Source organism: Cryptomeria japonica, chromosome 9 (genome assembly GCF_030272615.1).
Source record: "Cryptomeria japonica chromosome 9, Sugi_1.0, whole genome shotgun sequence".
NCBI classification, from domain to species: Eukaryota; Viridiplantae; Streptophyta; class Pinopsida; order Cupressales; family Cupressaceae; genus Cryptomeria; species Cryptomeria japonica.
The window spans coordinates 127,986,699-128,011,622 of NC_081413.1; the positions used below are offsets into that span (position 1 = coordinate 127,986,699).

A 24,924-nucleotide genomic window follows, 5' to 3' on the forward strand; every position below is an offset into this window, starting at 1 on the left:
TTCTTTTGTTTGCATGGTTTCCCTTAAGCTTTTTAAGTAGAGTTTAGTGGTTTTAATGGTGAAATGTGGGTGGGGGGGGGGGGGTGTATTTGATGCATTTCAGGTTCATACCATTGGGGGCATGTTGATTGTAGGCCACCATGTATGGTTAGTCTGAACCCATAACTGTGCTTAGTTCAACTGTAGGTATTTGTCTTGGGTTGCGCCAGAATTGGGTGCCTAAAAGAGTACTTCCAGTCTGAAAACCCTTCATTCCCTTGGAGCTTGCACTATCCCTGTGAAGTTGTGAGTATATCTCTGGCGAAGCAAGGGTTAGTTTATTTGAAATTTGTCTACCCGCAGTACCAGCCATTACTAGCATTGTAGTTAGGATCCCTAAACCCTTTTCTTTTGTTATTTACTTTCCTTAGTTTGAGAATCACAACATCGTCGGATGCAGGCCAGCTTGTTGTAAACGTAATCCCCCTTGTGTTACCAACAAAACACATCAAACTGGTAAGTTATCTCGTAGTCAAGACCTGATATTTGGAACCTTGAGGTTGTCCCCTTTGATCATCCAGAACAGCATTAGGGATTTCCTTATTCAAGAGAGGATAGGATACTTAGCATTCTATTCTGTGTTGACCGAAAAGAGTCAAAGTGCGACTTTAGCCACATCAACAATTGTCTAGCAATTATTTGGTTGAGCTACTTGGTTGCTTGGTTGAGCTACTTGGTTGCTTATTTGAGCTACCTAGTTGTCTGGTTGAGCTACTTGGCTGTGTGTTTGAGCTACGTGGTTGTCAGCTTGAGCTGATTGCTTGTCCAAGTCACCTACTTGTTGTCAGCTTCTCTTGCCAAGTCAGATTAATTATTTGCCATGTCATTCTTGAAGGTTGACTCTTCTAGACAGCTGAAAATTAAATAGAAAGGCATGATTCATGGGCTGCGTCAAAATTTATGATAGACGTTTTCTTTATTTCCTTCATCCTTCTCTTCGTGCGATGGTTTGTTTCTGACAATAGCTGTTTAGTAACATTTTTTTAATATAAGTGGAAGGTCTATTTTTGGGGGCGGCTTTACTTGGAACATTTTCATTTTATTGGTTCATCCTTTTTGTTGCGGTTTGATAATAATCCCATTAAAAGTGAGTGGAGGCGGTGGCTAAGGTTATTGCATGTAACGCTTCTGTTTTTGATATCCCATAGAAGTCAGATTTGAAATTGGAAAAGTCTCATATATCATCGCAACTATTCAAGGCTGGCTGTAAGAAGTTATTGATACTCTTGAGTGCAAATATTTTTTGTTGTGCTTGAATACATATATGTATGGTACATCTTTTCTAAAAATATATATATGTATGCTGTGAATTTGAATTGGCTATGTGTGGTGAAGGTATTTTCTGTTTTGAAAGATCATGAGGAGTTTTTTGAAGCACTGCAAAGCTCAGTGGATAGAAGGGGTTGACTTGATAATTGATGATTGCCAACTAGTGATTCCAGTGATTTTCAACGTTGGGAATTAATGCCTTGATAACGTTGCTTTTGGTGTTTCAATAGTGTGAGCTCTCATGTTTCAACTTGTGCCTCCATTAATGTTGATATGTTTGAAGATTCATTGCAGACTTGTTATTCACTGATTGGAATCATTTTAGGGAATTCAAAATAAAAAAATTAGTATTTGAAGTGCTGAGCATGATATTAAATTTTAGAGTATTTGAGTTGGTGCTTTAGCTGAAAAAAGTTTCTGCTTCGAGGAGAGGAGAGTTGGTGCTCCCAGTGAGTTGGTGCTCACTTTTGTAATTTGGGTTGTGTTGTGACCATTTCACACATCGCCCCATTAGAATGGGGACCCCCTCTTTTTGCTTTAGGTTTTGCTTTCTTTTTGCTTGTTTTTCTCTCTGCTTTCTAGGTTTTTTGAGTGAGTGAGTGATTTGCCGGGGCTAGCTAGATTAGGGCTAATCATTGGAAGCTCGTTTTAGGGTTTCTTTCAAGCTAAGTCTAGTCTTGTTTTGGGAGGTTGTTAGTCCTCTGCCTGGAACCTCAAGTTTGCCATAGTGAAGCATGCCTTTCAGGAAGGTCAAGTTGGTTGGATCAGGGGATAGGGTGAATAGGTCTCATGTCAGGTTAGGTCTAGTTTGAAGGTTTTCTTGTCGGAGTAATGTTTGTTTCCCGGTCTGAGTCAGTTGAGCAGAGTCAGTAATCAAAGGAAGGTCGAAATGGTGAATGATAAACGAATGCACCTGATGATGACTGGAGGCGTTTTAGAAGGGTATGACCAAAATTGTTGACTTTTGAGACATGATGGAGAAAGTTGTCATCTTTTGCATTAAATGAAAGTTTTAAGCTTTGATGTGATGAAAGCCAGTCAAGGACGAGATTTTCGCTCCTGACCCTTCCAAAGGGTCTAGAGCGAAATCTCTCCTTCTTGCCTTCTCTTGGCCCTGAAAACCTAGTAAAACCCTGCCTAGACCCAGTTGGGTGATAGATTTGTCCTGATTGTGAAGCAAGGGAGTTAGTTTGATCAAGTTTGATGAAAATGAAGTGAACCAAGGTAAGATCTGGCCTGAGAGGACAATTTCGCTCCTAACCCTCCCAAAGGGTCCAGAGCGAAATTTTGAAAAAGCTCTCATTTTTGCCTAGTGAAAAGCAGGATTTTGATGGGGATGCGTGAAGGAAGGTCTTTGTTTACTTCTCAAGGAGATTTGGAGTTCAAAATGTCCAGAATCAAGCCTAAAATAGGATTTTCGCTCCTGACCCTTCCAAAGGGTCTAGAGCGAATTTCATCCTAAACCCTATTTCCTGCCTTGGATAGACGTGCAACCTTGTTTCTAGCTTGGAAAATGATCTAACTTTGCCTAGTGAGGTGATTTGAAACTTGAAGACTGAGCAATTTGGCCTGGAATGGAGATTTCGCTCCTGACCCTTCCAGAGGGTCCAGAGCGAAAATCTTATTAAAGCTTATTTCTTTCTAAGTTTGGCCAACTTTTGATGTGCAGGGTATCTTGGAGGAAGGATTGGACATTATTGTTACTTTTGAGGATTTGGAAACGTGCAAAATGAAGAATTTTGGACAAGAAGGGAAATTTCGCTCTTGACCCTTCCAAAGGGTCCAGAGCAAAATTCCCAAAAGCTCTTGTTGTGCAGTGAAGGAGGTCAAGTTTTTAGCATGAATGAAACAAGAACAACTTGCTTTTTCCTCTTGAAGAGGTTTTAACTTGGAAAAATGAAGGATTTTGCCCAAAAGGAGAATTTTCGCTCCTGACCCTTCCAAAGGGTCCAGGGCGAAAATTCCTCAATCACCTATTTTTCTTGCAAAATCAAGTCACTTTTTGGTTTTTATGGCTTGGATGAGAGAGGAGTAGTGTTTTCTTCCTTTGAGAGGTGAATTCAACTTGAAATGATGATGGAATAGGTCTAAAATGAAAAAAATCGCTCCTGACCCTTCCAAAGGGTCCAGAGCGAAAATTTCTATAAAAGGCATTTCTTGTCTGGTTTGGTCAAATTGAAGTGTCAAAGGCATGAAAAAGGGAAGAAAGAGCATGTTGAAACCCTTGGGCATGTTTAGAAGTCATGAAAATGAAGGATTCTGGCCAGGAAAGGAAATTTCGCTCCTGACCCTTCCAAAGGGTCCAGAGCGAAATTCCTTATAAACCTATTTTTTTAGCCTTTCTTGGACATGAAATCCTATTCCTAGCATGATGAAACATGAAATCCCACTTAGCAAAGAAGTTTCAAGGTGAAAAAATGAAGATTTTTGGTCAAAAGGAGAATTTTCGCTCCTGACCCTTCCAAAGGGTCCAGAGCGAATTTTCTCAAAATCACTTTTTGCTATCAAATTTTGCTAAGTATGGGATAAGGTGAAACATAGAAGGAATTGCCCCTGGGAGTGACTTGAGGTTGCAAGAAATCATTAAAAAGTGAAGGAATTGAGCCAAATGGTGAATTTCGCTCCTGACCCTTCCAAAGGGCCTAGAGCGAAATTCCTAAAAACACCTATTTTCTTTGCAAGGTCAAAATCACTTTTTGGTTTTTATGGCTTGAATGGGTGCGAGGAAGTGTGTTTTGCCTTTTGAAGATGATTGAGATTGTCAAGAGGAAGCAATTAAGCCTAGAACATGATTTTCGCTCCTGACCCTTCCAAAGGGTCCAAAGCGAAAATCCTCAAAACTATCCTTTCTTCCAAATTTTGGGCAAAACTAAACTTAGACAAGGGTGTGAGAGGACTTTTGAAATGCCTTAGAGTTGAATTGGATTGCCAAGAATGGAAGTTTTGATGCCAAGAGGGAAATTCGCTCCTGACCCATCCAAAGGGTCCAGGGCGAAATTTCCAAATCCTCCTATTTTCCTTGCAGTTCAAGATAAGATTTTGGTTTTCAGGACTCAAAGAGGAGTGAGGCATGATGTTCTATGCCTTGGAAATGATTTGAAGTTGAAAGGATGAAGGAATTGCCCTAAAACCTAATTTTCGCTCCTGACCCTTCCAAAGGGTCCAGAGCGAAAATTCTAAAATAATGAGTTCCTTTCAAGTTTGTGCTAAGACAAGACTAGACCAAGCTGGAAATTGCTCTTGAGACCACCTTTGAGTGGATGTTTGTTTCAAAAAATTGATGATTCTAGGTCAGAGGATGATTTTTGCTCTTGACCCTTCCAAAAGGTCCAGGGCGAAAATCTCAAAATCCCCTATTTTGCCTTGCAAGAACAAACCAAGCTTAGGTAGAGTGAATGAAGAAGACCATTGCTTAGCCTCGAGGGGTGGATTGAAGACAAGATGATGGAGGAGTAAGCCCAAGCAAGAAAAATCGCTCCTGACCCTTCCAAAGGGTCCAGGGCGAAAAACATCAAAGTCACCTTTTCCTCCAAGATCTAAGTAAAACTAGGCCTGGGCTACAGTGATAGAACCCATTTAGAATGCCTTGGAAAGATTTGGATTTTCAAAAAATGAGAATTTTGAGCTCAGGAGAGAATTTCACTCCTGACCCTTCCAAAGGGTCCAAGGCGAAATTCACATTTTCACCCAAATTACTCATGTGAAATGCTAAAATTTGGAATGCAAGACTTTGTCAGGTCAAAACAAACACGAGCTCGCCTTCCAGGAGATTTTGGAGTGAAAGGAATAAGGTATTCAAGTCCTAATTGGAAAAATCGCTCCTGACCCTTCCAAAGGGTCCAGGGCGAAATTGTCAAAAGGCCTATTATCCAATTTTGTTAAGAGTGAGTCGAGGATAAATTGCAAGGTTGTGAAGACAAAGACATGGAAACTTGCAAATATAGGTTGTGAAAATTGCAATTTATGAAATGAACAAGCCTTGAAGTGGTTTAGACCTTCATCATCCTGGATATTTCAATGCCCAAGGGAGAAAGGAAACTTCATTAAACCTCAATCAAATCTCAATATTCCTCAATTTTCACCAAGTTTGCCAAAATTAAGACATTTGGGGAAGCTAGATCAAATTCGCATAAATTAAGGCCTTTACCATTTAATTAATTAATTTTTAAGCCTTAATATAAATACAGAATCCACCTTGGAAGCCTTGAAATTAATTTTAAAATTTAAAAATAATGGTGAGTGCTCAAATTCATTTATTTGCTTCTACAAGCAAGTCGGCCTCCTTCTAAAGGGGATTTTATCTTCTTTTATTGCTAATTTGTTAGGTCGGCCTCATGGTTAATTAGGGTGAGCGCCCTATATAAGAGAGGAGTGTTGTAGCATTTTCAAATCATTCATTCATTATTCTTCTCATGCGAATTTCAAGAGCAGATTGGAGGAGCGAATTATACCAGATTGGAGGCGAATTTTTTGCTAAATTGGAGGCTAATTTCTAGAATTTGCTAAGTGGTTGGAGGCTAGTGGAAGGCAAACTTCTTTTGAAGGTTAATTGAGACATAATTCATCCAAAGGGAGATCAAAATTCAATCCTTATCCAGCAAAATCCGATCTTCTTTCTTCATTTTTCCAAGGTTTATAGTGAAGCTTTCAAAGGAGGAGGTATGAAGAATCAAATTTTGAAGTTCTTATTCAAGACTTATTTTGATTTCCATAGCAATCTTTTAAAGTCTAAGTCTTGAAAAATCTAATTTCCATTCATAATTAATTTGAGAATATATAATTCTTGATTTATCATGTCTTTTTCAAATTAATGTTTTAAATTATTCCCTTGAAAGGTCTTAGATCCTATGCTTTAAGATATTATACTCAAAGACTAACTTTAATCTTTTGTGTAGGCATCAAATGACGACCCCCAAAGTCGGAGGATCAACTACTTGGCAGACTCTCATCAAAGAAGATCAAGTCAGGACAAGGACGATCTCCTCCAGTCCAGCATCATTAAGGACGACCTCCTCCAGTCCAGCATCATTAAGGACGACCTCCTCCAATCCAGTTTCATTAAGGACAACCTTCTCCATCTGTCTTCCAGTCCAGCATTTGAAGGAAAGCATCACCAAATTGAGCATCAACCAAGTGTTAGACAAGGTGGCATCCCAGTCATCACTCCTCCAGTCGGGTTGGTCCACCTCAGCATGTTCAGATTCAATGTACCTGGCTCATTAAAGATGGCACAAACTTCGATGTACCTACCCCGACTATCCATTGGTCAAATATTCTAGAGAAGACATGTGTCCAAATAATGCAATTATTTCATTGGTCAGAATTAAGTTTGTTGTAACAAACCCTAATTAGGGTTTCATTGTAAAATCTTGGCCATTGATCTCGAATTGATCCAAGCCATTCATTGTATTTGAGGATGCTATATATGCCCTCACTCATTTCATTTTTAAAAGGTTAGAAAGTTAGAAAAGAGAGAGAGTTTAGAAGTTTAGAAAGTTAGAAAGTTAGAGAGAAATTAGTCATTTTTTGTAGCAAGATTGAGTAGTGAAGAAAGAATTTTGAACAATTGTTGTCCATTTGGCTATAAGATCAATAAAATATTGAAGTTATGGTGTTTTATTGCAATACTTGTGGCTACCTTCATGATTGTTTATCTTCTTGAATCACTCTCAGTTGAAGTAGCATTTAAATTTTAAGTTTGAAGGACGAATTGTTGTGCTTGATCTTTGATAAGATTCACATTCCAAACCACTAGCTTCTTACTGATTGTGAGGACGCCTTGTGTGGTCAACTGGAAACATTAAGATTGATTAAGAATTCAATCATTATTGGAAGTATTGATATGTATCTCTATGATAGTATCTATATCCTTGATGATTTGAAAGTTATTGAATCCCCTTAGAAGATCGCATCAATTCCAGTAGAGTTGTAATTTCTTGGCGATACCGAAATTGGTAGAATCTTATCAAGTCTAGCCTTCATTGAGTCATTCTTAGGACCAGTTTAAGTCTCCATTCCTTGAAACCCTTATCTTTTGACATTTTTTGAAAATCTGTTAGTGTTAGGAAAATCCTGTTCCTTCATTTGGAAAGAGAGTAACTCGGACAAGCTTTCTCTGAAAGTACGCAAGGCCCCTTGAAGAAACAACAAACACAACGACCACTGGTGCTTATCCACACGTAGAGATCCTACAAAAAGAACCTTGAAGTCATCCCGATTGATCCTTTTCGCGACATCTTCAGCATTCAGAGACTTTATTCAAGAGAGGATAAGATACCTCTGGGTATTTTATTCTGTGTTTGGTCGTGTACAAAATACACATCAACAGGTTGGTGCCCATTTGTTAATGAAAGCTATTGCGTGTCTTGGTTTTTTACTTGAAAGGGTTTTCCACATGAAATTTCGTGTATGCATCTTGATGATTGCTTTTTGTATATTTTATGTGGTTTCATGTCTTTTAAAAGTTTAAAATATTGATTCACGCCCCTTGTCAGTATTTTCTATGTGCTTTTCAGACTCAACAATATTAATGCAAAGCGACATCAAAATGTACAAGCAAAGAGGAGCATTACAACATGAAGGATTACATGATGATGAAGGGTTCTACAACTACTACAAGAAGATCAAACACATTAAGGATTGACATCATGAAGATGGCAAATGAAGAGGACTCATCAACTCAAAGAAAGCTCAACATTACAATGATGAAGGATATTTAACAACAATCTTGAATTTCCTTAGGAAATCCAAGATCAAGGTCAGTACGACAAGGAAGTAATCCCGGTAATGGATATTGAGATAGATGATGACAAGAGAAGAGTATTGCAAATGCAAATGGAGGATACATTTGCAATGACTACACATGAAGATCGAGCATTGGCATCATGAAGGTGAGAGAAGAAGAAGATGAATAGTAAGGAAAGCATTTCTTGAGCAGATAGTTTCAGAAGAGTTAATCAAAGCCCCAAATGATGCAATTTGGGAATATGCCCACCAGGATCAGTCAAAAGCCACATGATGATGTTGAGTATCAAGAGATATTGCTTGTGATGAGGTATCTGAAAAGTACATCGAAAATACTGAGAGTCGGGGGAGGGGGGGGGGTTAATCAGTAATTTAAATTTTTAAAAGACATTAAACCACATAGAACATTGAGAGAGCAAAGATCAAGATGCAAACATTGAATTTCATGTGGAAAACCATTACACAATAGCTTTCATTAACAAAAATGTGCACCAACCCAGATTACACATGTGAACACCAACCCTCATAGAAGCACCAACTTTGTCCAACTGAAGCACCAACTCCAGTTTAGCATCAACTCAAATGAAAGACTTTAAAAAAAAATCAAAATCCACTCAGCACTTCAAACATTGTACCGAGAAATACACAACACCCATTTTCACAGCAATTAAGGTATCAAAAATAAACTTGTAGCAGACTGAATCCGAGATATATTTTTTTCACCTCCTTATTTTCATTAGTATGCATGATGCATGCATATCAAGTTACATATTATGTGAGCATTCCCAATTCAAAAGAAAAAATATTTACACCACACAAAAGCCATGAGACAAGAAAATGTATTTATCTTGCCCCTATCCATCAACGCCAATAATAGGCTCAATGATAACTGCTGTGCTAGAAGTCTATGCCAATAATAGCATCCACGGTAGAAAAACATGATAGGGAAAGATAAATTCATCCAATCACCACTGTGGTAGGAAAGGTGTTGCAAAAAAATGGCAGAATAAAGTCGCTTCATTTACCAAAGGCGTTTCACATCCGCTATATAAAACTCATCCCGTCGCACAAGGAGGATATGAATTCTGACACCGCTGAAACATATTAAATTCGTTGCCATTATCCAAAGACTATTGCAGCCCATAAGAGCTTAATTTGATTCCAAAAACAAAACGTCCTTTTGAACATTTAACGGATGACATGTCAATCTGATTTGGCAAGATAAGCCAGCAAGTAGGTGAAGTGGGCAGGTAGCCAGGTCAAGCAAACATCTAGCAGCTCAAGCATACAACCCAGTAGCTCAAGCACACATCAAAGTAGCTCAACCAAGCAGCCAAGTAGCTCAAGCACACAACCAAGTAGCTTGAGCACACAACAAAGTAGCTCAAGCACACAACCAAGTAGCTCAATCAGGTAGCCAAGTAGCTGATGAAAATCTGATGAATAATCAGCAACTTGACTAGTATTTCATTCCAATCCTTTTTACAACAATCCTTTGACATCAATGACAAAATAATCAACAGTATCAAGTCTACATGGCATGCAAGTAGCTAAGGTGGCATCTAATCATCCTCAAGCCAATCAAGTCATGACAAGTTAGGGCGTCTAAGTGCATTGAACTTGACTTATCCCAAGAAGGATAACTACACGTGGAAGGCACTAAATTTAATGTACCTAATCTCATTTCTTATTGGTCCTTCACCTAAAAGGATGTGTAAGCAATCAAATGAGAGACGTGTAAGCAAGCAAATGTAATTTTCTCATTTGTGAAGAAGGGGTTAGTTATAACTAACCTTAATTAGGGTTTCATCTTGTAATCTTGGCTGTTGGTTTCAAATCAATCAGAGCCATTCATTTGTAATTCAAAGTCTATAAAGGGCTTGCTCTCCTCATTTGTAAAGGTTAATAAACAATAGTTAATAGTTTAGTAGTAGAAGTTCCTAATTAGAAGATCCAAGTTAGAGTAGAGTAGAAGGGAAGACAAAGATTGTTGCCAAGGCTTGATGGAATAAACATACTATTTTCATTGAAAATATGATGAATTTTTGTGTGTTATTTCAACATGTTGCATGGTTTCTACTTCTCATTTTTCAATGCAAGTTTTAGATAAAGTTCATTGATCTTAATGGAGCAATGGGATGATATGTGATGAATTCTTTGGTTCATACTTTTTGTGGTTTGCTGATTGTAAGCTACAATGCAAAGTTAGCCTTAACCTTGTTATTGTGGCTAAGTTCGATTGCGGATATTTGTTCAAGTTGCGCCAGCATTGGGTATTTGAATGAATGGTTCGCAATATGAAAATATTTCATTTTTTTGGGAGATTGCACTAGCATTGTGTAGTTGATGTTATCACGATGAAGCAAAGTGTGGTTTGAAGGAATTTGTCTATCAAAGCATTATTCTATTATCATCGTTGTCCTTAGGATCAGCATAGATTTCCTAAACCCGTTCACTTTTGATCTTTGTTTGAGTTTGAGTAAGTTAGTTTGCAAGTTTCACGATTCATAAACGTAAGTCCCTTTGTGATACCAGCATATCACATCATATTCACCAAGTCTATCCATGTGCATTGTCAAGACCTGAGTAAAGAAACCTTGGGGTTATCTTATTTGATCACATTGTTTAGCATATAAGGTTTCCTTGTTCAAGATAGGATAGGATACTTAGTATTTTATTCTGAGTTTGAGGTGTTATAAAAAATACATCAACAAGTATCACTGTCAAGTGTCAACACTCTAGCATTATGTAGAGTGTGCACTTAGAAATAGTATGGTCTGAGAACAATATATACAACCATTATCATCAATCTATATCAGCTAGAAAGATAGAGTTAAATAACTTAAGGTCTATGTGCCAGGATGTAGGCTTGAGCCTTGGGTTTCACCACAAGAAGAGAGCATCATGGAGGTGCTTTTCCTCCAGCAAAAGATCCACAAACTTCCTTGCACACTTTATGAATATTGGAGATGGCTCTCCCCTTCACAAAGGGTTTCAGTGAGGTGAACTATTAGGGAGAGGGATAGATGACACCAAGTGTAATGCTCAAACAACAACAATAACTTAACTTAAGAAAAACCAATAGTCAGTCAAATGTATCTAAAGTTTGTGGGAACAGCCAGGAAATGTCCCAGATATATTAAATTTTTTGAAACATCCTCAACACTGGGTTCTAAACCATGGAACAGTTTGGGGAAATCTGGTTGTTCTTGATGCGGCCAGGGATGTCTGAAATGTTCCTCATCCATCTTGGAAACAGCCAGATGCCCGTGGACAGTTGGTCAGAATACATGAAATTTAGAAAACAGAAAAAAGAAAAAATGTATGAAAGGGGTTCTTGTATCATATCCTAATTATTTCTGTTAAGTAAATGACACTATCATTTTCAAGCCCCATGTGAAATTGGACTTGCTGTAGTTAAAACTCTATTCAAATTGCAGCGGTCGTCAAAAGGGAAAGAAGATAAAGAAGTCTGGATCAGCATTTGGCATCATTAATTTGACATTTTGTAGCCTTTGGGCTTTTTTTGTTATATATTTGTAGTGAAAATGTTGAATTTTTTGTTGCTGCTATACTTGAATTAATGAGTATTTAATCTTGATGCATCATGTCTAAACTTGAATCTTAATTTTTTTGTACAGCTTTAAGTGTAATTATAATTTCATAGATTTTAATTTTATTATTTCAAATTCTCCCTATGTGTTCAAAGCTTAATATATTACTTACTCCTTTAGTCCCTGCAAAATGGCTTCTTGTCATTGCTGTCCATGTCCTTGCGTTTTGTGTCATCCTCTTAATGGAAATTCTGCATAACTTGGTTTTCATCTAATATGTTTGAAGTCTTTTCTATGAGTGCCCATGGGCCTTAACACCTTTGATGTGGAGTGATTAGAGGTTACTGATGTAGTCTTAATGATTCAGTGGGTGCACTACATTGGAACTTATTGAGCCAATCCCTGAGAATTTGTAATTTTGTTAACATAAAGGAAAATAGTGTACCATTAAGGATGGCTGTTATAAATGCACAAGGATGAGAAATCTGAAACACATAACAAAAACACTCTAAGAGTGGCTTTAACACCCATTTCTACTCTTAAGAATTGGCTATCTCCTCTTAGTAAATGAACCAAAGGCCTTCACATTGATGAAACGACATGTGCAGGTTTTACAATATTTGCCTAAGGAACATTCCCCCAACCTAATACTGGAAGCAAGTGTTGTTGCCCTTAATTATACATTATTATAATTGTATAATTATAAAGGTAATAATCATGTTTTCTCATGATTATTGTAGGAAGCACTTTCTCATGTAGAATTTACTTCTTATATATTAGTGGTAATAGTCCTGAGAAAAAAATAATGAAAAAAACCATTTGCTCATGTAGAAAACCATCAGTTACCACATGGTAATAATCATGTTTTGTACTTGTAATCTGTAATGGTTTTGTCTTCTTAAATGGTTCTTTGAATAGCGTACAAGACACACCACCCTACTGACACTACTATGTGCACTTGGATGTTGCTCAGGGGAAGGGAGCTCTCACAGATTGCAATATCTAGCTGTACCATAGCAATGTTTACTAATAAAATGAAATGAAGAACAGATTCTAATTATTTTGGGTTATTTGCGATTGTTTGTTTGTTCATATGTTGAATGATTTCTATTGAAAGTTATTGACATAACATCCCATGCCCAAGGTTGGTGATATAATGGATAAATTTCACTGTAACAGACTTTTTACAATTCCCCACTGCTTAAAATACTACCAAATTTTATTCCAATTAGAAGATCATGAAAAGATTACCCTTAGACACATGAAATCATTACTATTCTTGGTTAGTTTGTTTGATCTTTGTAACATTGGTTAAGACTACTTTTGGGTTAATCATCTTCATGGACTTCGTAACATTTGTTGTTGACTGATTGCATAGACACCTTTGTAAATTTGTATCAGTTATTTATGTAATATTCTTTTGTAGAAAATTTGTTGAATATCTTAGGTTACTTTCAGTAGTATATTTTTAATCATAGGTTTTGATGTTTTTCTTAGACTGCATAAAATGATATTTCTTTTTCTTTCTTTTTTTTATAAAGTTGGACAATCTTTCTTTATAAAAGTCTCACGCTCTTTGTCCTTATAAAAGTTTCAGGCTTATTTACAACTATAGAGTAGCATTCCATTGATTTCTTTTGTGATATGTAACCTTTAAATTCTTTTTGGTCTAGTGGTAGAATATCTTGCTGGTTATGTTAGTGTGATTCCTTCATTTTAGGTCAAGCTATCGTGTCTCGAAATATAGAAACATTAACAGGTAGTCTTTAGAGTTAGACTGACTTGTTATCCATGTATACATCTTTTATTATAGTGATTCAAGACTAGGGATATACTTAGAAACGGTTCTTGAAGTTGATATACTTCATTTGGCCAACTTAGGATGAATATGGCATGAGTCAGGTTTTTGTAATCAATGGAGTTTATCATTTTTTTTCATACAAAAGTATCATCGGATTTCTTTGTGTCTGACAAGGCTGATGATATACATAGGTTTGTGAGGCACTTGAAGAGAAAGCATTCATGGAGAAGTCGAAGGGTGGTGCAGGAGAGCCTTGGGTAGTTGCTTCTCGACTACGGGATCATCTGCTTTTACCAAGGGAGAGAAAGAACACTTCTCTTTGGAAGCAGGTAAATTATGCCACCAATCTGTGATTTATGTGAATTGACAGGGATCTATAAAATCCTATTATATGTAAATTTATTGCTAATGGGAAGACATAAGAATTTCTGATTTCCTTTGCAACTCTCAACAAATTTCTGCATCTGATAAACAATTTAGCATGAATTCTGATGACTGGTATGTTCATGATTTGGGCGATATTGAAGAAGATTCTGAACATGTGTTTTGTTAGTTGTTTCCATGGTTTGTACTAGAAACAGGTTAATATCTAGTAACATTACACACATGGATTGAAGTATTTTTGAGCGAAAGCATTGGTAATCCTATGTCTTGTCTGTTTATTTTTCAGATGTACACCGTTGTAATCCATATCCACTTTCAATATTTTTTTGTTAATGCTAACCTTAGAGATATATTTGTTGGGCATTTGTGTCATTGATGTCAAGTTTATTATTAGTTTATTTGAGCTGCTTATGTGTCTGCCTGATAGTGTTGCTTGAGCTGGTTGACTTGTGTATATGCCCACTTGTTGGAGGTGTACGCTGATTGTCTCTTTGTCAGCAAATTTATCAGCTCTTTTGCCACATCGTCTGCCAGCCAATCTTGCTTTGACTATTCTATGCCAAGTCATCAAAGGGACCCACCTAACTTGAGCGATTCTTTTTGTAATGCCTGGAGTGGAATTTGTATTGGGACTTGTAAAATTCCCTTATTTACTTATTGGATTTTTGTCCAGTTTACCAGTAATATCTTTTTTAACATGGCCAGTGAGTGATTGGCAGACTAATGGATATGTACAAACAGTGATATTTTTTATAAACACAATCTTATTTTCATTCCATTGGCTAGTATATAAAACAAACATTCATCATTCTGGAAGAATATGTAATAATGCACCTGGTGGCCATCGCATAACTGTAGATGTCTTCAGGATTTCACCATAAGCATGATAGGCATTCTTCATGGTTTTATAATTCTGCTCCTGATCGCTTGACCTCCTGTGTGTTGAACGCCTATATTACTTCTGCTACTCCACGATATTGTTTTATTAGTGACTGCAGTATATCATTACCATTCCTCACGTGTTGCAGTGTGTCGCTGTTGTTCCTTCGTGACTGCAGGTTTCGGAATGATGATCCTCTTGGTAGCTAACTCCGTTTCACTTCCGGCAGGGGTACCTCTGTTACACCACCAACCACGGCGCTTCTGTCACTTTATTTAGCCTTCGTGAATGCAAAACGTAACCAGACGTCAAGCCTCTACCTCACGCGAAAGAACAAGATGTTCGTATTGGTCCAGCCTTCGTGAATGCAAAACGGAACCAGACGTCGAGTCTCTTCCTCACACGAATGAACAAGATGTTCGTATTGAACCACACCACCCGATATTGGGTTCTATGAACGCGATAGGAAGAATAAGTTATGTGCTTCTCCGCTGAATCTCAAGTAGTCTCTGCAATGGATGAGAGTGGTGTGCCTTCTCTGTGAACCACCCCGTGATCCTTGCTTCCAATAGGCCAGTTAAATCTGGCGAAAGGAATTGATATCTCACAAATTATCCAACTTCACTTCATACATTTCTTGTATAAAAAATCCATCCTCTTCCTCTCGGGTGCCCATCCCTTATTAGCATCAATTGGTTTGAGAATTCCTGTAAGAATTCCCATAATAGTTAGTAATAGTTAAGATTAATTGTTGTGAATATTAATTATTTATATATGTGAATATTAATTATTTATATAAGTGAATGGGGCTTTATATAAAGTAATTAATATCTTTATGCATTCGACAATTACTTATTAGGGGACATGACAGTCTCCCCTGCTTCGTGTTGCTTGCCCTCAAGCAACTCCAAAACTCTTTCATTTTCCCAGGTGGCATCATCCTGAGGCAAATTTTTCCATTTGATGAGATATTCCTTGATAGTTTTGTTCCACAATTGCTTGTCCCGTGTTTTCAAAATGACTTCTGGTATCATCTCGAGCTTCCCTTCATCATTCAAGGGAGGTAAATCTTCAGATACAGACACCTGCTGGCCCAGAGCTTTCTTGAGACAAGATACATGAAATACATTGTGTATTTTGCTATCTACCGGTAAATCAAGTTCATACGCAACTGTACCACCCTTCCGTACTACTTGATAGGGACCATAAAACCGAGGCTTTAGTTTTTCAGAACCACTACGTTTGAGAGAAGATTACCGATAAGGTTGCAACCTGAGAAATACCAAATCTCCCACTTTGAAATGGCGTTCAACTTGCTTTTTATTTGCATAGATTTTCTTTTGATTCTGAGCACATTGCAAATTCTCCTTAAGAGCTGTCAAAATGTCTTGGCTTTCTTGAAGCCAATCGCGAGTTCTAGGTACATTGCTCTGTTCAAAAGCAAGGTCAAGAAAAGAGAGTACATCATAGCCATATAATGCTTTGAAAGGAGACATACCAATTGACATATGAAAGGTAGTATTAGTTACCAAGATAACCTTCGATCCACTTGTTCACTATTTCCGTCTGTCCATCAGTTTGCGGATTATAGTTGGTGCTATGATTCAACTCTGTACCTGTTAATCTGAAAAGCTCTCCCCAAAATATGCTCAGAAATCTGCTATCTCTATCACTGATTATAGTCTTGGGTAAACCATGTAAACGGAAAACCTCTCTGAAGAATAACTCTGCAATCTAAACTGTTGTAAATTCTGTAGTGATAGAAAAGAATTGTGCAAATTTAGTTAGCCTATCAACTACAACAAAGATACAATCTTTACCTTGGGATCTTGGTAAACCTGTGATAAAATCTATTGATATACTTTCCCATTTTTGATCTGGTATAGGTAGTGGCTGTAATAGACCTGCAAGATACGTTTGCTCTACTTTATTTTGTTGGCAAGTGGTGCATTCCTTGACATAACGTAGGACACCGTTTTTTAATCGTTTCCAAGTGAACCTTTCTCTTACTCGACGATACGTTTTGAAGTATCCAGGATGCCCTGCTAGAGGAATATCATGCATAGTTTGGATAATTTTTTCTTTCAATTTCGAACCTGGAATTAAATAAATCCTGTCCTTGTAATAAATAACACCATTGACAACTTTATATTTATCATCTTGTATATTACCATCTAACAAATCACATGCAAAAGAATCCTTTGAATACTCGACCAACAATAGAGATTTCCAATCAGCTGTTACTACAGATATCACATTGATTTCGGGCCTTCTAGATAAAGCATCTGCAACAACATTATTTTTACCCTTTACATATTCAATCTCAAAGTCGTAAGCTTGGATCTTACTGATCCATTTCTGTTGCCTGTCATTTAAATCTTTTTGTCCCAAGAAATACCGCAGACTGTTATGGTCCTTTTTCACTACAAATCTGCTACCCACCAAATATTGTCTAAATTTTGTCAGTGCATGCATGATTGCCAACATTTCTTTATCATAGATGGAATACAATTTCTCAATGCTATTAAGTTTCCTACTTTCATAAACTATAGGATGCTTATTTTGCATTAAAACTGCCCCTATTCCATCACCCGAAGCATCACATTCCAATACAAAAGGCTGATCAAAATCTGGAAGAGCAAGTACCGGACAAGACCTCATTACCTCTTTAAGTTTCTCAAATACCTTTTGAGCTTCCTCAGTCCATCAGAATGCCCCTTTTTGGTAAGATCTTTCAAGGGTGCCCCAAGCTGTGAAAAACCTTTGACGAACCTCCTGTAATAACTGCATAAACCAAAGAAACCCCTTAATTCTGTAAGGTTCCGGGTGGTGGCCAATCCAAAATGGCTCTTATCTTTTCTTGATGAACCTGTACCCCTGATGCACTGATCATATGCCCTAAATACAAAATTTCAGTCATTCCAAATTCACATTTAGACGCCTTGGCATACAATGATTGTGATTCCATAATACCAAGAACTATATCAATATGTTTCAAATGCTCTTCCCAAGTTTTGCTATAAATCAATATATCATCAAAGAATACTAGCAAAAATTTCCTTAACTGTTTGTTAAAAATATGATTCATACAGGACTGAAATGTTGCTGGAGCATTTGTTAGACCAAACGGCATAACCAAGAATTCATAATGACCATAATGACAACGGAAAGCAGTTTTATGAATGTCTTGTTCTCTTAGTTTAATCAGATGATACCTTGATCTCAAATCAATTTTAGAAAAGTAAACAGCACCATGCAATTCTTCTAACAATTCATCAATTAGAGGAATTGGATACCTGTTTTTGATTGTTTTCTTGTTAAGAGCTCTGTAATCAATACACATACAAAGAGTTCCATCCTTCTTTTTGACCAACACTACCGATGATGCAAAAGGACTAGAACTAGGTCTGATGTGCCCCATATCCAATAATTCTTTAATTGCTTTTTCTATTTCATCCCTGAATGTTTTAGGGTGTCTGTAAGGAGTAGTAATAATTGGTTTAGCACCCTCTTCTAATTCAATAGTATGTTCAAATCCTCTATGAGGTGGGACTCCTGGAGGGATATTATCAAAAACCACATGATGTGAATCTAATATTGTTAACAAATCATTTCCATAAGATTTGGATTCAAAACCTGATACCTTGTTGGAAATTAAACATTGTGTTGACCATGCCACATCTCCATGTCTGAAAATAGCCTCCATTGTTTTAGCACTGACGATCTTGGAACCACCGTTAGACATACCACAAAGGATTACTTTTTTATCATCAATTTTAAAAGAGAATTCCAATCTTTTAAAACTCTGTGTATATTCATCTAATGTTTCCATCCACTGTATGCCCAAGACAACATTAGTGTTAGCCAAATCAATCACATAAAAATCATCAGTAATAGTGTAATTGCCAAGAGTAATATTCAATTTAGGAACTGTTGACGTGTATTTTGTACACGATCATACACAGAATAAAATACCCAAAGGCATCTTATCCTCTCTTGAATAAAGTCGCTAACTGCTGAAGATTCGCAAAAAGGATCAGTTAGGATGACTCCAATGTTCTTTTTGGTAGGGTCTCTACGTGTGGATAAGCACCAGTGGTCGTTGTGATTGCTGTGTCATCAAGGGGCCTTACGTTACCGAAGATTTTGCTAAACTAAAGAAGCTTTTCAAAAAATAACAAAAGGATAGGGTTTGCAAGAGATCTAATCTAGTCTAACCCTAAGAATGACTCAATGTGGACAAGACTTGGCAAGATTCTACCAACTTCAATTTTGCCATAAAATAACAACTCAATTGAAATTGATGCGTTCTTCTAAGGTAACAAATGATTTTTCAATACATCAAAGATCAAAGACACTACCACGAAGGTACATATCTAAGATACAACAATGATTGAAGGTTAAGTGATTCAAGTATTCTCCAGTCGACCACGCAAGGCGTTCCTACAATCAGCAAGAAGCTAGTGGTTTGGAAAGCGAATCCTACCAAAGATCAAGTCCAACACTTTGTCCTTCGAATTAACACACTACTTTGATTGAGAATGATTCAAGAAAATTGAACAACCATGAAGATAACCAAGAAAATTGCAACAAAACACCATAACTTCAATATTTCATTGATTTCAAAGTCATCATGTACAACAATTGTTTGAATTCTTTCTTCAAAGCTCAATCTTGCTACAAAAGTAAATTGCTTCTAAACTCTAATCTCTCTAATACATCAATAATCTAATCTTCTTCTTACATCTAATTTCTTATGAAAATGAAATGAAATGAGGGTATAAATAGCATCCTCAATTACAATGAATGGTCCAGATCAAAAAGCTGATCAACGGTCAAGATCATGACACCTAAACCCTAATTAGGGTTTGTTACAAAAGTTCCCCTTTTATTGCACAACATTAAATGCATAGCCAATTATTAAATTTGGCACGAAAATCTAGGAGACATAAACCAATGACAACTAAGGTGCCATGTCATCTATAACAACCTCTCATCTAGAATCTTATTCCCTTTCCAATTCTCTTTTTTAGCATATGCAATGAATCTTGACACGATTCCTTCGATCTCAGCAATTGGAATCTCGGGAAGATTCTTCATTCTTTCTTCCAAGTGGATGACCTGATCAAATGCATCTAGAAGAGCTGCGTCCCATGTAAGTTCAAGTTTTTTAGTCTTTTCAATCAGGAGCATGGTAGCAAACATCTGGTCCTGTTGCTCATCTGTGATATTAGCATCCTTGCAAAAGATGACCTTGATTCTATCCTCCAATTCCTGCAAATCCACATCTGTCTCAACTTCGATCCTCCTGCCAAGAATGGTACGTAGTACCTCAAATACTCTGTCCTGGATCGGATTGATCACCTCCTCAACATGGCTACATCTAGTACTGATGTCCTCAAAGAGAACTTCCTTCATCTGGAGTAAGGTTGACCACTGAAGCAAACTATGAGGTCCTCCATCCATGATCTTTTCCTGTGCTAAGACCTTCCTCGATGTTTGTCTGATTACTTTCAAGACAGGAATGATAACCTCTTTGGTATGAGCAAAAGCAGCTACTGTTATCATCAAGTTGTGGATAATCTCAAGAACCTGAATAGCCCTATGAATAGTCTTCATCATCCTTGTTACAAATTCTACGGCAACTGTATGAGATTTGTCCATCCAAGTACTCATACGCTGGACCATACTCCTGAATTTCTCTGCCTCACCAATTGATTGAAGGGGAAGTGCCTGTATGGGTGATCTTGCTGGGTCCTGACGTCCTAAAGGCTGATTGAGATGGCTGAAATATGTTCTCCATGCACCTCTCTCTCTCTCAAGCTTTCTACTCTTCTCCATTTCTTCTCTAAGCTTGTCCTTTAATGCCTCAAATGAATCGGTGGCATCATCAAGTGTCTGCTCGGCTGTGGACGGACCTAGCTCAAATGTCTCTATATCATATTCCTCTGCTAAGATCTCACCTTCATACTTGTCCACTGCCGGTGTAGCTATCTGCAACTTTCTGGATCCAGTTTCATCTCTAATCATCTTGGACATCTTGGTAGCCTTCCTCTTTTCTGCCACTTCCTGGGAATGTCCGACAAGGCTCTCCAAGTCAATTACATTGTCTTCGTCCTCAATCACGATCACCTTAGTTAATCTTTCCTTCAACCAATCTGGGATGGCAGATCTTGTCTCTTTAACTTGTATTTCTTTGGGCAATTCTTCTTCTCTGGGAGGAGATGTTACTTCATTATCTTCCCCATCTTCATGCAACTCATTGTCTTGAAGAGATCCACCTGTTGCCTGTCCTTCTTTATCATTCTGTACCATTGACTCCATAGAATCTTCCACTTCAGTGTCCTCTTCTCAGGTCGAGAAGATGTGCCAGATGAACGATCTCGGTTGGCCCCTTGCTTCTTTTTGGAAGATTCTCTCTTTTCAGGTCTCTCTTTCCTCTTCGAGCCTCTTGGATGGAGATCGCCTTCACTTGCACTTTGAAGGTTGCCTTCATTTGTATTTCTGGGATTAGGATTACCTTCGCTTACACTAGCTCCACCTTCGGCTGGTTTCTCTTCCAAAGTGAAAGTCATAGCTATGTCTTGCTCTCTCAACTTCTGATGCTGCACATCAACCCATCTGCGAGTACAAGACAAGACTGGAGCCATCAAAGCATCTAGATCCACGACCTCGGGCTCATTCCAATCTAACCTTACTGATTTGCTTTCTCGGTCATAGGATGACTGGAGATGTCTGCCACTGTCCTGAGCTTGGTCGGCCACTCTGTAAATCTTGCATTTCCTGATGAAATCCAAAGGCAATCTAGAATGCATCTTTCTTTTCACTTCAAGATCGTCTAAGAGATTCATCATAAAATCTTCTATCTGAAATTCACGCTTAAACTTCCTACCGACTGTCTCCTCTATATATCCATGTGGATCAAAGCTTTCTCTCAAGGCAAAGGATGAAAAAGAAAACAAAGCTAACTCCTTCTCTGCGTCATCCATGGCTAAAGCATTAGGACATACCTCAACTGAATTGCCTAAGATGATAGGTACAGGAACTCCATTTCCATGTCTGTGTCTGAATGCCTTTGCATAAGCTGCCAACTGTCTTGTTACCTCAAGTAACACTATTCTGTCTGTCGGATATCTTGGCAACATGTATGGAGGTGAAGGACATCCATGAACTCTGATATAAGTAAACTTCGGAAATTGGATAAACCAAGCACCGTACCTCTTTACTAGTTCCTGTGCATCCTGTGATAATCTGTTGTGAATCCCACCTTGCAACGTCCTCGTGATGTTCATCGTGAAGGTATCATTAACTAACTTGTAGTTGCTTCCTGGCGGATGATGCAAGTGGACATAGGAATCACAAACTCTGACCTCACCGGGTCCTCTTCCAATCACTCCTCTGTGAGGTAGTCCTGCATGCTCAAAGCTCCTAATCAAAGCATATATGACGTATGAACTCATGTGGAAGGACTTGGTAGCTTTTAGTCTCCTCAACTGTACGTCCAAGCAATGGCTAATCATCCTAGCCCAATGAATTGTTCCTTTTCCCTGAACTATCACCTGGATAAAGTAGAACATCCACCTTTCAAAGTAGAAGGCTTGAGGGGCTCCTGTAACTCGGTTGAGCATTGTAATCAAATCTCTGTACTCCTCCTGGAAATCAATCCTATGTGGTGTGTTCGGGATCTTGCTCAGGCGAGGACGACTCTTGAGTAACCAGTTCTTGTTGATGATGCTTAGGCAAGCATCTGGATCATCTTCGTACATGGACCTGGCTCCTTCGATGCTCTTGTATATCATATCCCTGTGCTCTGGAAGATGGAAAGCCTCACTTATAGCTTCCTCTGAAAGATAAGCTAAAGTGTTTCCTTCCTTGGACACGATTGTTCTGGATTGAGGATCATAATGACGAGCACACTCGATCATCAACTCATGGCACTGAACTGCTGGAGGGAAGCCGGCCGCCTTAATGATGCCACTTTCAATTATTCTCCGGGCGACAGGTGATGGCTTGCCAATGTAAGGGACCTCTCGAAACTTCTTCGTACTGAAGTTACCCAAGTTGGTATCTCCAATGTTGCTCCACTTAGACACGATCTTGGTCTCCACTTCTTCGGTCTTTTGATCTTCCTTCATGAGAGCTGGACGACTGGTGGATGCTCCCGCCTTCGGGGTCGCCATACCTACACAACATTTCATAATAAGTAACTAGATATTGCAATGCATAACATAGATTAGATTAAAGATTAGGAAACTTCATGATAAGTCTTTGAGTTATCATTTCCTAAAAACGATTGAGCTACTGGAATTCAAAATTTCAAAATTCAAAATTTTGAAGCTATGACGATCAAAATTCAAAAATCAAGGGATCCTCGCCATACCTCACTTGAGAGTTTAACTCTAAAATGCAAAAATGAAGAAAATCGCCTAGGCAAAACTCGAAATTTGGTGGCTTCAATCGTGGTCTCTCTCAAGCTAGCAACTTCGCCACCTTTGGGGGTCTTTGATGTGATCTTTAATGTCTTTGGCAAGTTCGCCTTACTTTAACTTCAAGTTCGCACTTCCTTGATGATGTTTGCGCCTTCCTTGGAATGGAAATTCGCTCCTTGTAAATACAAATCGCACTTCTCCAAAATCGCATATGAAAGATGATAAAATGATAATGTGAAAATGAAAATTTTCACCCCCCTTTTATAAGCGCTCACCTCTCATTTACCTCTAGGCCGACTTTGCCAAAATAAAGAAATTAAAATGATTTTTAAATAAATAGCAAGGGCCGACTTTTATAAAATATTTAAATCCAAGCGCTCCAATTTGATTTTATTTAAAATAATAATTAATTCATTTAATGCCTTTGCAATTAATTAATTCGATTTTTAAAATAGGCAAAATTAATTAATTAAATATCCAAGCGCAATTTTTAAATGCTATCAATTTGATTTATCGATTTTTTCTAGCATTTAATAAAATTTAAAAAATTGTTTTAGCGCCAAAAATTTAGGAGAAGGGAAAGATACAAACCCCATCGCTCTGGTCCCTGACTGAGGGACAGGAGCGAACTTCATTTTGGCCTTGATTCTTGTGCCTTTGACGTTCGAAACCTCCATCTTCATGTTGAAACTGGCGTTTTTGCTAAGAATTTCAAACTTGATTAACTTGGTTTTGTGGATGAGTGCCTTTTATGACCATTATCGCCCTGGTCCCTGGCTGAGGGACAGGAGCGATCTTGCTGTTTTCTCCTTGATCTTAGCTTCTATGATCACCAAATTTCATCATGAGGAAGAAACAACGTTATCTTTTCGTTCCATGCTTGTTTCACTTGTCTTTAACAAGACATTTTGATGCTTAAATGGATTATCGCCCTGGTCCCTTGGTGAGGGACAGGAGCGAACCTTGTATCTTAGCCTAAATTTGTCGTTTTGTAACCTTCGTTTCTTGTTTATTGCCTTCCAAACGATATCCTTGATCTTGTGTATCCTTGCCTTGTCATGATTTTGAAGGAAGATGAATGATTTTGCGAAAATCGCCCTGGTCCTTGACTAAGGGACAGGAGCGAATTTGTCTCCTTGTTCAAATTGATCACCATTTGACGTTTGGTTTCCTCTCATATCATCTTCTCAAGACGCCTTAGACCTTGTGCAACCTTGTACAATCTTGACTTGGCGTGATTTTTGAAGGATTTGGCCAATATGGTAAATATCGCCCTGGTCCCTGACTGAGGGACAGGAGCGAATTTGGGCATCCTGGGCTCAACCTTGTTTGTATCAACTTGCAATCACTTTCACCATGTAGAATGAGGTCCTTTGATCCCTCTTGGACACTTGAAACTTGATAAACCTTCAAAACCCAAGCCTTCATAGAAATTTCGCTCTGGTCCCTGACTGAGGGACAGGAGCGAATTTGGGCATTTGGTGCAATTCTTTCAACTTTAGCGGTCCTTGTAACTTTGTTCTTCGTTGAGACGCTTCAAAACGTCCTTGCCTTCATGTATCCTGACTTGGAGTGGTTTATACTTTGAGTGAAAGGCAAGATAATCATCATTTCGCCCTGGTCCCTGGCTGAGGGACAGGAGCGAATTTTCATGTGCAAGCTCAATTACACTTTGCCAACCCCAAAATTTATCTTCAACGATCTCGTTGTGCATCCCTTCATTCATCCAAGGCTTGGAATTCATTCTAGCTTGGCAAGAAATTGACCTAAGGCAAAAATCGCTCTGGTCCTTGACTGAGGGACAGGAGCGCCTAGGCCAATTTG

General features: G+C 38.1%; 1 protein-coding gene across 7 annotated transcripts in view; it reads left to right on the forward strand.

The window, feature by feature from the left end:
- The window catches only part of LOC131031391 (uncharacterized), a 140,401-nt gene that overhangs the window by 43,046 nt on the left and 72,431 nt on the right, over positions 1-24,924 (forward strand). For all 7 annotated transcript variants that reach the window (XR_009103035.2, XR_009103036.2, XR_009103034.2 and 4 more), the window contains exon 7: positions 13,599-13,736. Coding sequence is in view for 2 of the 7 variants with exons in the window: in XM_057962506.2 (XP_057818489.2) it covers positions 13,599-13,736 (138 nt within the window). In the remaining 5 variants the exon portion in view is untranslated. The remainder of the gene's footprint in view (positions 1-13,598; positions 13,737-24,924) is intronic.